We start from the raw sequence: 13,139 nt of genomic DNA on the forward strand, positions 1-13,139 counted from the left end.
TGTGGCCTCTCCCGTTGCGGAGCACAGGCTCCGGACGCGCAGGCCCAGCGGCCACGGCTCACGGGCCCAGCCGCTCCGCGGCATGTGGGATCCTCCCAGACCGGGGCGCGAACCCGGTTCCCCTGCATAGGCAGGCGGACGCGCAACCACTGCGCCACCAGGGAAGCCCCTGGTGGGTTATTTATTGAAAGTACTGTTTATTATATTTTAAAATTGAAATTGTCTATGTTAAGTATTCAACTAGAGATGAGTATCTGGTAAATAATTTTTGAAACTTGATTGAGTTAACTCTTAAAAGTAAGACAATGAAGAGAGGAGAGAAAGCGGGGGGAGAGAGAGCAAGAGAGAGAGAAAGAGTTTTAAAATCTCTCCCCATCCTCTGAAGCAGAAGGATGATCAGTGTTCTATAAGGCACATTAATTTTGCTCAAGAATCCCTTTTTAGGAGCAAGGAGATTCCTGCTTAATTTAAATATCTTAAAAGAGGATGAAAACTAAATGACATATGGGTTTGAGAAATTTTTGAACACTAAATTTTAGGTTGATTATCAGATTGTGTTTGGTCATGCTGAAGTCATTCAGTGACTAATAAAATGATTATCTGGAAAATAAATTTTCTTAATGTACAAATTGGAAGTATCCATCATGACAACCTCTGAGGAATAGGTTGGTTAGGATGGCTAATTTTTAATTTTGAGAATTGCTATAACTGTCATAATTGCCTGCCTGTCTGCTCTCACCACTCCTGCCCACCTCCCTATTCTTTTTTTCAGCCATCCTGAAGTATTTATACCAATTTAGAGGTCAGGTTGTGTAGTGGTTCATGCAGGGGTGTTGGGGTCAGACTTTCTGGATGAGCACCTGGCTGTGCCACTTACCTAGCTGGGTAACAGTACAGGTTACTTAACCACTTTGTGTGTTCATGTTCTCATTTGTTAAATGGAGATCATAACAATGGCTGTTTCACTGGGTGGTTGTGAAGATTAAAAATGCTTAGAACTGGGCCTGGAGTGTGGAAGCAGTCTACAGATTTTTGCTATTACTGTTCATTAATAGATCTAGTCTGTCTTTGCCTCTAGGCTTTTGTACTTTCTCTACTCTTTCCATCCTTCTTCACGAAGTTGACTCTCATTTATTCTTCAAGATATAGCTCAGTGGTAGCTGTTGGTTTGGGGGGGTATTTTCTTACACGTCTCTAGCCTGGATTACCCCTTCTCTGCATTTCTAGCCACCTGGCTATGACTTATGTCGTATTGCTACTTTTGGTTTATTGTCCACATGGATTGGGAGCATAGACCACTTCTTTTCCTTTCTTTTCTTTTTTTTAAAAAATTTCATCAGTATGAGGAAGACACTGGGTAAATGCACATTGAACGGATAAATTGACTGATTTTTTTTTCCTTCCGTTCCTCTCCTTTTTCTCTCTCTTTTTTCTTAAAAAATTATTTGTCTTAGGCTGCGCTGGGTCTTCGTTGCTGTGCGCGGCTTTCTCTAGTTGTGGCGAGCGGGGGCTACTCTTCGTTGTGGTGCCGGGGTTCTCATTGCGGTGGCTTCTCTTGTTACGGAGCACGGGCTCTAGGCATGTGGGCTTCAGTAGTTGTGGCTCGCGGGTTCTAGGTCACAGGCTCAGTAGTTGTGGCGCACGGGCTTAGTTGCTCTGTGGCATGTGGGAGCTTTCCCAACCAGGGCTCGAACCCTTGTCCCTGGCATTGGCAGGCGGATTCTCAACCACTGCGCCACCAGGGAAGCCCTCCTTCTCATTCTTCTTTTCTGCTTATCTTCCTTTCTTTCTACCGAACTTACTCCTTCCCTTCACTCTCAAACCTGGCACTCGATGCATGATCTTAGTTATTCCTCACAGGCACTCTGTGAGGTAGGCATTATGATTAGTCCCATTTTGCAGGTTTGGAAACAAAAGATCAGGGCAATAGGCAACTTGCCCATCCAAGGGGGCAGCCGCCTTAACAGAGTTATCTTCCAATGTTGCTGTCTTTGCTCAAAGCACTTCGGCAATTTTTTGGGGGGAGGGGGGGGAATTCCCTTCGGGCTAGTAGTTTATTAACTACATAAAAAATCCAATCTTATTTTTGGTCACTCTCAGAAAAGGTGATTTGTAGTCTGATCATCCTGATTCATCGTGTTTGTCTCCAAATAAACTTGGATCGTCTCAGAAATCCAAGCCACTTTCAAAGGACAAAGATTGCCGTTGTCAAGAATGTTTAAATGACTTGAAGACAGCTGCACAGTCCCAAGAGGCTTGGCAGCAGCCACATCAATGGGCTGAAGACGGTTGATACTCCTATGAACTTTGGTGTGGTTTAGGGATGGGGGGTGGTGGAGGAAGGTCACATTACCTTACAATCCCACCTCATGATTTTTTTTGACAGCTTTATTGAGATATTATTTATGTACCATGCAATTCACCCGTCTAACATGTAAAATTCATTGGTTTTTGGTATATTCACAAAGTTGTGCAACCAACATGACTGTCTAATTCCAGAACATTTTCATCACCCCCCAAATGAGGGATGGAAGGATGACTACCATATCCTTTCGTAGTCATCCTGCATTACCCCCGACCCCCCCAGCAATCACCAATTTATTTTCTGTCAATGGATTTGCTTATTCTGGATATTTCCTGTGTAATCGTATAACATGCGGTCTTTTGTAACTGGCTTCTTTCACATGGCATAGTGTTTTTAAGATTCAACCATGTTGCATTGCGTATCAGTACTTCATTGCTTTGTATGGCTAAATAATACTCCATTATATGCATATACCACATTTTATTTACTCATTCATCAGTTGACTGACACATACGTTTTGTTTCCACTTTTTGACTATTATGAATAATGGTGCTCTGAGTATTTGTGTATGAATCCACTGCTGAATGGATAAATACAATGTGGTAGGTCCCTATAATGGAATAATATTCATCTATAAAATGAGTGAAATACTGATCCATGCTACAACATGGATTAACCTTGAAAACATGCTAAGTGAAAGAAACCACTTATTGCATGATTCCGTTGGTGTGGAATGTCCAGAATAGGCAAATCCATAGAGACAGAAAGTAAACTAGTGGTTGCTAGGGCCTGAGGGTAGGGAGGAAGATGGGGGGGGGTGACTTGTAAAGGGTACAGGGTTTCTTTTGGGGGTGACGAAATGTTTTAAAATTTATTGTGTTTATGATTGTGAACTTTGATTAGATTATGTGAATTATGATTAGAACTTTGTAGCTATACTAAAAAGCACTGAATTTTAATTTTACTTTATTGTAATTTTGACAGGGGTGAGTTATATTTTTAAAAATTTATAATCACCATCATTAAATACATACCAGTCTCTTGCTCTGCATTCAGTACCCTGGGAGATGCTGTGGCACACAAATGAGAGAGAGTAGTTGTTCCTTGTGCTCTAGGAATTTCTCATTGGATGATCCTAAATGGAAAGTTGAAGTGGATATCAACAAAGAGTTTAATTAATGCATTACTAGGTGCTAGTTTCTGGGTACAGCCCACACTCAGAAAAATCTCAACCCCTCTGGGTGTCAGCTGTGGGAATTCAGAAGGATTTCCCAGTGTGGACTTCTCCAGTATTTCTGTAACTTAGACATAGTATTATCCATGCCTTACAATACTGTGAGTTCCCTTCAGGCAGGACCTATACCTTACGTCCATCTTGATTCCCGTACTTAGCACTGTGTCTGGTCTGCATGGGGAGAATGTGTTTGGTGAATGGATGAGTAACTGTGTTTTGGAAGCCCCTTGGTTTCTTCCTAGGACAGAAATGCCTTCAGCTTATGGCTGCCTGCTCTGATCAGCCTGGGGTTGCTCCTGTTGGGAAAGTGTTGCTGAACTCACCACCTGTCTTCATGCAAGGGTTTCTTTTCTCACAAGTGGTAACTATTTTGTTTCTCTGGCACTTTCACTCTGGTTTTGGTTAAAATGGTGACCTGGAATGACATGTGGGTACTTCTGGAGTGTTGTGCTTTCCTCCATGGTAATACAACCAAGATATTGGGCTCTTGGGTCAATGAGATTTAGGAAGACAAAAGGTGGAATAAACCTCATTTTTTTTTTTTAAATCACATTTATCAAGCATCAGTGCTATAAATTCTGTGTAGCTTATGGGTCTTTGCTGCAGTAAGAAACTGTTTTTCTTTTTTCTTTTTTTTCTCTGTGAAGGTACTTTGTGTTGATTAAGTTCTTTCTGTTAAATATCCTTTGCTTGCACTGGACTTTTCTTTGTGTTGATTTTTGCTTCATTTTTCTTTCATTTCCCATGCTGTTCAGCTACTGGATGCCAGAAGAACCAAGGTTTGTCCACTCTTTGCAGCTTGTTTGTTTTGCTCTGCACAGCCTCACCCCCTTGTGTGTTTGAGTGTCTCTGTCTCTGTCTGCATTTGTTCCCTTTTGCTTGCAGATGCAGTAATCCTGTTTACTAAACCTGTTCACAGCTTTATTTGTAAAAATAAAGTCCTCGTTTGTGTCTACTTGTAGTGGATGCTATTGTTTTTATTTTTAAATGGACATGCACTTAATCACAGAAAATAATGGATAGTAGAATAAAGAACACCTTAGAAAACAAGGAATACTGAGTCTGAAGCATTGCGGGTGTAAAGAAGGTGTGTTTGTGAAAGCTTCCCTCTAACCCTTTCCACTCCTAAATTAAAACCCTGTGGATGTATAATTTACCTTGTGACTGACACTAATATACTGTTTCTATGTATGTGTACATTTCTCTTAAGACATTCAGAAAGCATCATTGAATTAATTCCCCCTCTCCATGAGCTGTCCCATGCTTCTGAAGTCACCCCGGAGGACTTCACGGCTGGCCCTCTGGACCTCATGATTAACATTCCATCTTCATAGTGTGGTAGCAGCAAATAACGTTTGGCACGTCCATTGACTTTTTTCCCCCTTCTTTCTCCTCTCCTGCTCCGTCTTTCTCATCACAGCACCTGCAGTTGACAATCCAGGCCCTACAGGATGAGCTGCGAACCCAGAGAGACCTCAACCACCTCTTGCAGCAAGAGAGTGGCAACCGAGGAGCAGAGCACTTTACCATTGAACTGACGGAGGAGAACTTCCGGCGGCTCCAAGCCGAGCATGACAGACAGGCTAAGGAACTGTTCCTGTTGAGGAAGACTTTGGAGGAAATGGAGCTGAGGATCGAAACACAGAAACAGACCCTCAATGCCCGAGATGAGTCGATTAAAAAGCTTCTTGAGATGTTGCAAAGTAAAGGTTTGCCGTCCAAAAGTCTTGAGGACGACAATGAACGGACACGTAGGATGGCAGAGGCTGAGTCTCAAGTCAGCCACTTGGAAGTGATTTTAGACCAGAAAGAGAAGGAAAACATACATCTTAGAGAGGTAAGGACATTCATTTTATTTTCCCAAAGCCGTATTTTACAAGTTAAAATACGTTAAATATGTTATCAAGTTATTACCACAGGTTGAAAGTTATCTATAGCCTTAACCAAATTGCTGTTGTCATCTGTTTTATAACCTCCCTGTCTGCTTATCACCTTTAAACTGGAATTTCGCATTAGTCTTTTTTTCCTCTGCCCACCACACATATGTTGCATTATGATTCAACACGTATTCAGGACCCAAGTGTGTGCAGCACATGTCAACTCTAAGGTGGTTTACAATTGCTTTCCTACAGATGGCCATTGTTTCAGGGCCTTTTAAATGCAGTACTGATTAAATTTCAGATGTTTATTAAGTGTCCTCTTTTTAAAGGAGCAAAATGAATAGGTGATTAGCAAAACAATGAGCGTAAATACTTTTATAGCTGAACTGGGGGTGGGGTTTTCAGAAAGTAAAGCCTACGGCTATTTCTGGAAAGAATGGAAAAATGTGCAGACCAATTTTGAACGTTTAGATAATCTTTGTCTTCATTTACATTCATGGACAGAGGGACATGAATGTTCCAAGGACAGAGTGTTCCAAGTTTTCTGAGAGTGTGTTTTGCACTTAGTTAAATCGTTTGAAGTTTCTCAGAGGCAGCCTCTCTGGCTTGCCACCACCATTGAATGTTGGGAGGCTCAGATATCTGAGAATATGTAGTTGGATAGATCTTAGAAGGAATGTGGGTGACAGCCAAGGTTTGAAATTTTTATAGCAGTTCCTTGCTACTATGGTGGATGTGGATCTCAATAGTACCATGTAGGCAAAATGCTGTGGCAGACACAGATCTCACAGAAAAAAGGAAGCAATAAAATGGCATTAAGTATAGTTGCAAAATATTCTGCAGCCATAAATAAAAATTCGAAAAGACATTTGCTTTTAGACCAAACTAGATTTCTTGGCATTATGTACCTTTTTGGATGGTCAGCGCTTCCAGTGAGTCATTTGTTTGGTTGTTCAGAAAACATGGCTTTCATGTTGGGATTTGGTAATGCAGATGCTCCCAGGAGTTTTCTCTGATATAGACTGTATTTGCTTATAACATTTGAGTAGACTTGTGTGTCTTCAGGCTTAATATCCTCCATGCTTATTCTCCTTGGTTTTGTTTTCATGAGACCTTAGCTACATGTTTGGGAAGTCAAATGGCTTGGTTTCACATTGAGATGCTTAAAGATATGTTTTGTTGGGCCTGGTCTTCCCATCTGTATTCCAAGACTGTGAATGTGGTGGGAAGACTTCTAAGATCCCTCCCTCTTGGAATTCATATCCTTATGTAATCTTCTCCTCTTGAGTTTAGGCTGAATCTAGTGATTTGCTCCTAAACAATAGAATGGCAGAGGTAATGGGATGCCGATGTCACTTCCATGATTAGGTTACTGCCATCTTGTTAGTACACCCTGATGCCTTCTCGCCTTGCATGCTTTGATGAAGCAAGCTACCGTGTGGCAGAGGCCTGTGTGGTAAGGAACTGAGGGTAACCTCCAGCTGAACACCCAGTGAGGAACTGGGACCCTCACCCAAACAGCCACAAAGAACTGAAAACTGCCAACAATCACTTAGTAAGCTTGGAAGTGGATCTTTCCCCAGTCCAGTCTTTCGATGAGACTTCAGTTCCTGGGCTGACAACTTGGTTGCAGCTTTCTGAGAGACAGTGAAGCAGAGGACCCAGCTGAGCTGTGCCCAGATTCCTGCTCCACAGGAACTGTGAGATAATAAATGAGTGTTGTTTTAAGCTGCTGAATTTTGGGATAATTTGTTACACAGCAGTAGATAGCTAATACAGTGGAGCAGAAACTAATCTCTTCCTGTCTTACTCCATAGACTTTCCATTTAGTTTACAGAAGAGAAGCAATGATTACTGGCATGTTATCATTGCATGTAGAGTGTCTGTGGATTTTGAAATTTTGATTGTGTTATCTGAAAACTGTGGTTGGTAGATTGCTATAGTTTTAAAAAGCTGCTGCTTTATTTTGGGTTCCAAGGGATCATGTTGCATGTATAGCAAGGCTGTGATACCAGAGAAACCTCTATCTGCAGCATTGACCCTCACTCCATTTTGGGATCTTGGGGTCAGGTAGTCAGTCTTAATAGATTCTGCTCACTGGTAGCACTGAAATAGATGGTACCGTGATTCTGTTTTAGTATATCTCTGTTTAAATGAATGTAAACACAATTTGGTTTGTGTTTTATGAGATTAGTTGGTCCTCACGGTGGTCTGGCATGAATATGTCATGTTTAGAGCCTTAAACATTAGTCTAAGAGCGCACAGAGAGTCGTAAAGAAAACACAGCCCAATGCATCCAACTAGTTTCCTTGAGCACCCGACCAAAGTCAGTGGATGGCCCTTATCTTGTCTCATCAAGAAGGGAGAGTGTGAAAAAGTTGTCTATAAAAAAAAAAAATCTCATTTTAAACTTGAACTCAACAAACAAGATTTGGAGGCCTGAAAGGACCCTTCCCAAGAGAGAGAGTGTACTGGCTTGTGAGAGCCATTTGTTATATTTCCAGGAATTTTGGTAGCTTGAAATTGTCATGGTGGGAGTATTTACAACGTGGAAATCAGCAAATGCTCCTCTCAGGGTCTTCTGCCCGCTTCGCCCCATCCCTGAAAGTCCATTGTCCAACACACCTCTAATAAGTGCCATGAAATGTTTATCCACAGTACACTAGGAAGAGACAAGTTAAAAATAGTGCAAGAATTATGATTCTGAATCCATTAACCAGTCATAGTTCATCAGATGTTTTCATAACAGCATCTGGATAGATGTTTATGTGTCGGGCACTATGAAGAGTGCTTTACGTTGATTCACATTTAATTCTCACAACCACCTCATTTGTTCATTCATTCATCCGTTCATCCATCCACGCATCCATTCTGTGAATACTTATTGAGGATCTGGTTTTGAGTAATGATAACTGATAAAATTTGACTTCATGGTGCTTATATTTTATTGGGGTGAAACAGATAGTTTAATAGTTAAACAGAGAAGTATCATGAGAAAAAGAAGAGGATGAAATACAAGTGAGCTGGGTGGGGTCAACTTCGTATTGGATAGTCAGGGAGGGCTTTTTGGAGGGGGTGACGCTGTGAACTTGAATGACAAAAAGGAACCAGCCATGTAGGGCTCTCAGAAAACTGCTCCTGTTAGATGGAAAGGCCCATGCCTAGGAGGTAGGTGCTATTATTTTGCCCATTTTGCCTGGGGAAACTGAGGGACAAGTGACATCAAAAATCTTGCCCAGTGTCCCACAGCTAACAAGCTGGTATTTGAATTAGGCTGCCTCCAGTCTCCACTCTTAAACCATTTCTTATATTCCTGTTCTAGAAGAATCTTTCTCAAAGTGTGCTCCACAGAACAGCTGTTTTGTGGGATATTGTTATGTGTTATGAGAGAAAAAGGGCTGCAGGGCTAAATGAACTTGAGAAAATGTTGAATTCCATAGAGCTTATTGCAGGGCTCTCAGACTCTCTCATATGCAAGTGTGCATCAGTTATTTCCAAGAAGGGGCCTGGGGAAGGCAGAGCCTTGCAAACTTACTTGATTTGCTTTTCTCTTGTTGCACTGATGTTCTTCGTAAAAACACTTTGGAAAAATGCTATGCTAGAAAAGAAAAATTGTGCTTTTAATTTGTGACCTACGAAATATGTAATAATATACAAATAGTTGTTTCCCATGGCCAATTAACTGGGTAATTTCCTCGATTAGTTATTCTAGAAGGTAAAGTTTATTGTAAGCTGTTTCCATATTCTCTGGTGGGTTTTAGACTGTTTGTTCTTCTGTCAGGGTATTTTTTTTTTTTTTTAGTGGAAAAATGTGGCTGACTGCTTTTGGTATTAAACCAGTAAGAATAACGCAGCTTGAATAAAGAAGTCGCCTGACCTCTGTTAATTTAAATGAATCTAAACAGGATTTAATATGTACTTGAGGTTTTAAGTTCACAGTGTTCCTGATTCCTTTTTCATTTTGCACGATTCAACCCAGTTGGGGCTGAATGGTGTAATGCTGGGGAATGGAGTGTTAGTGGTTTTATGATTAATTCTCAGGCAGAGGTGTTGGACCTCATATAAACCCCATCTCCTGGAATACTGGCCTTGTTTAGCCTATTGTTTCAGGAGATTTAGAATTGGCAGGAGGTGCACATGGGAAGGGTTGGGTTGCTTTAGTGTCTTGTTGTCTTTCGGTGGTCTGGAAAAGGCTGAGGGTGAAACCACTTCTTTGCCTGGCAGGAAAAAACAACGAAAAGATTATGATCTCAACTTATTTGGAAGAACAGAACTACTGGCCAAGAACTACAACCGACAGGCTAATGTGAGCTGAAGTGTTGGCTAAAATGCAGGCATTACTCACTAGTGTCGTCTGATGCTTCTTGATACAGATTGATTTGATAAGACGTTGTTTGATGTGGTAATAGTTTACCTTGTTTTCCAGCTTTTTCCGCAGAGGACATATTGTTCCATATAAAGGTTTTAGTAATCAAGTACCCGAGGTACTACTGATCTCATTAAAAAAAAAGAGGGTTTACATACTAGGATCCTCCTATATTCTCTCTCCTTAATGTTTTCTTGGCTGATCCTTAGAAGAGAGTCAGGAGTCTTTGGATTCATTGTACTGTAAGATGTTTGAAGGGAAAGGATATATGTTCTGCTGCCATGCTTGTTGATCTTCTGTGCTAATACCCTTGGGCAGCTTGCTTTTCTTTGAAAGGAAGGGCAGAAAAACACTTAAGTCATTGGGAGCCACAATTGCTACTAACCCTGGACAAGTAAAGCCCCCAGGATACTGGGCCTAGGCTTCCCTCCTTGCTGTTGGGGGGCAGGAAGGAGGAGGGCAAGGCAACATGAATTCTTGGTCTCCTCGTTTACTTATCCAAGAAACTTGGACAACTTATCCAAGTTGTCCCTAGGCCAGCAGGAGATCCACCAAGGCAAAGTCTATGACCTACAAGTTCTTGAGCTCATAAGCCTTTTACTGACAGCTCAAACTTCACCTATATAATCAATCTCCACCCTAGTCCGCACTCTCTCAACACCAAATGGCCTTGTTCTCTTTTACACACACTTGTCTCCAATTTGGCTGGCTGAGCCATGATTTTGCTGCTGCAGTCATTTCTAAATCTGACTGTACAGATTATACATTCTATTTCTACCAGAAAAGCTTATCACAGAAAATATTCCCAAACACAAGTGACCATATAAACATAACATTTTACATCCTTTTTTTGCAAGAGTCTTTCCTATATACGTATATATACTAGAACCTAACAACTGCTCCCTATTTTAATAAAGTAAGTTTTAACATAATTAGTACCTTCCATCAATATTCCCAGACTTCAAATATCGCCTGCAAGATGCTCAATAAATATTTGAAAGAGTGAAAAAATAGTTTAAATATACCTTGAGAGTTGCTCTGTGGTTTATTTTGTCAATGTTGGACACGTTTATAATGATTGTACAGAGCCATATTCTTTTGTTTTCTCTTATTGCTCTGTGTTTGGAGTGGAGCAGTAGCTTTGAGGGTAAGCTTAACTGGAAGTTATATTTTTTTCAAAATGTGTTGTACATCACCGGGCACGTGTTGAACACCCATATACAAGGGTGCTGTGGGAGCATCCATGGCAAGTTTGTGGTCTTGTTCAGGGATTCAGATGGGCAATAAGAGAAACAGCTCACACTTATTGAGGCTTATTCTGTGTCAGGTGCTGTACTAAGTGAAAACTGTTGTCATCATCCCCGTTACACAGATAATGGGGCACAAAGAGGTAAGTAATTGTACCTCGTCACAGATCAAGCACTGGAGCCAAGATCAGAACCTGGAAAGTCTAGCTCCAGAGTTTACACTTGTCACCACTACACACTACTGCTTGTTGGGGTGGTGCACTGAGAGGCCCTCGAATGGCACTTACATGCTGCGCAGCTTAGAGGTAGGAGAGCTGACAACTGGCTTCCTCCATGATTAAGCTGGTCTTGAAAGGCAGGAAGAATTTCAACACGCACATATGGTTGTAGAAGAGTTAGTTGAGCCACATGTTAGAGGTGGGAACTGTGGTGGGTTTGGGGCATAGTGAGTTTGGAGCAGCTGAAACTCCACCCGTCAGGAGGGAAAGGAAATAAAGGAGGTCAGGTCACTGAGGACTCTGAGCATGTGATACAGGAAGTTGGTCTTTACTTGGTATGCTCTGGGCAGCCTTTGAAGGAATTTTCCCTGGAGAATGGCATGATCAGAAAAGATTGTCAGGTGCTAATTGATAGCAGATTGGATAGGAAGAGAATAAAGGCATGGAGATACGTTAAAAGGATACTGTTGTTGTTCAGGTGAACAAGAATCTGAATCTGGGTGGTGGCCAAGAAATTGAAGGGCAAGGTCATCCCCACCTGCAGGCAGGACTTTGACAACTCAGGAACTGAGTGCCAGGAGCTGTGAGGCGCAGACAGTCACTGTGGGCCCTGGTATAGGCAGGTGGTGGGGCAAGGGGCAGGAGAGAACTGTCAGTAGGAGGAGCTGGGGTCGAGGAAAGACTTTGGATGTATTGAGTTTGACAAAATCCTGGTGGAGCTGTCCAGCCAAGGTTGAGAATATGGCTGAGGAAATGACTGAGAAGTTCTGCCCAGATGCACAAGGCATTTCTGACTATTGGTCACTTTATTGTAGTTGCTTTCACACACACTTCTTTATTTGTGACCACCAAGCTCCCAGTTAATATGATTGTTCTAAAGGCTGCCTTGTCACTTACTCTTACTATTATTTAGAAGGAGACCCTAGGAACTGCATACTTCTTCATGCTTCTTTTCTGAATAAGCACTTAATTTTGAATATGGTATCTTGAGATTACACGGACTTTTCATTGACTGATGCCTACTTAATACAGATTTCCTTTGTTCTCACTGAGTTCCCTTTTCTCCAAGCGTTTAATGCAGGATAGATCCCAATGAAGAATCTCTGCAGAAAAGCACTTTTTCTGGACCCTGCTAACAACACATCCAAAAACAGGATTTCATAACTTTCACCCTCACATTTCTGATGACATAGGGAATGTATTCATTTCTGTTTAGCAGCATTTGCCTTATCTTTAAATTCTAATACATTCTTTAAAGTTTAAACACTGCATGCTAATTTGAAATGGTCAGGTTTTACCCCATATTGATTTTAATGAGTGTAATTTGTTGCTTTTTACAGTAACAGACACTGGTGGAGCCCCAGGGAGCCATTGGGCTCAAGGCATATTGCAACCTGGTGAGAAGAGAAAGTGTCAGGGTAAAGGGTGTATGGGGAAGTACCAGGGAGCAGGGAGAAGTCAGGAGGTTATGCTGGGAGAGACTTTAACAGGACTCTGTCCTCCTGCTCTACCTTGGGTGTGACTGCTTTTTGAAAAATATTCTTTTGGCAGCTGACCTAATTTATCATTGTCATCATTTGATGAAATAGTGCACCACAAACAAAACCTCAGTGGTGAGAAAGTACTCCAAGCACTGGTACTGCAGTTACTTGAGTGTGTTTCACAAGCTGCAGTAATGGGAAGTTGCTCAGCTGTAACAGAGTCCATGTCTTGGATGGGAATATTAGCTAATAACCGTACATGTGGAGAAAGCTTTGTACTTTATCTTTTTTTTTTTTTTTTTTTTTTTTTTGCGGTATGCGGGCCTCTCACTGTTGCGGCCTCTCCCGTTGCGGAGCACAGGCTCCGGACGCACAGGCTTAGCGGGCATGGCTCACGGGCCCAGCCGC

At 41.7% G+C, this 13,139-nt stretch overlaps 1 protein-coding gene across 3 annotated transcripts in view; it reads left to right on the plus strand.

Annotated features, from left to right (window-relative positions):
* ERC2 (ELKS/RAB6-interacting/CAST family member 2) overlaps nt 1–13,139 on the plus strand; it is a 991,464-nt gene that overhangs the window by 159,197 nt on the left and 819,128 nt on the right. For all 3 annotated transcript variants that reach the window (XR_008615821.1, XM_024123747.2, XM_024123746.2), the window contains exon 3: nt 4,960–5,376. Coding sequence is in view for 2 of the 3 variants with exons in the window: in XM_024123747.2 (XP_023979515.1) it covers nt 4,960–5,376 (417 nt within the window). In the remaining variant the exon portion in view is untranslated. The remainder of the gene's footprint in view (nt 1–4,959; nt 5,377–13,139) is intronic.

The sequence above is a fragment of the Physeter macrocephalus genome, chromosome 18 (assembly GCF_002837175.3).
Source record: "Physeter macrocephalus isolate SW-GA chromosome 18, ASM283717v5, whole genome shotgun sequence".
NCBI classification, from domain to species: Eukaryota; Metazoa; Chordata; class Mammalia; order Artiodactyla; family Physeteridae; genus Physeter; species Physeter macrocephalus.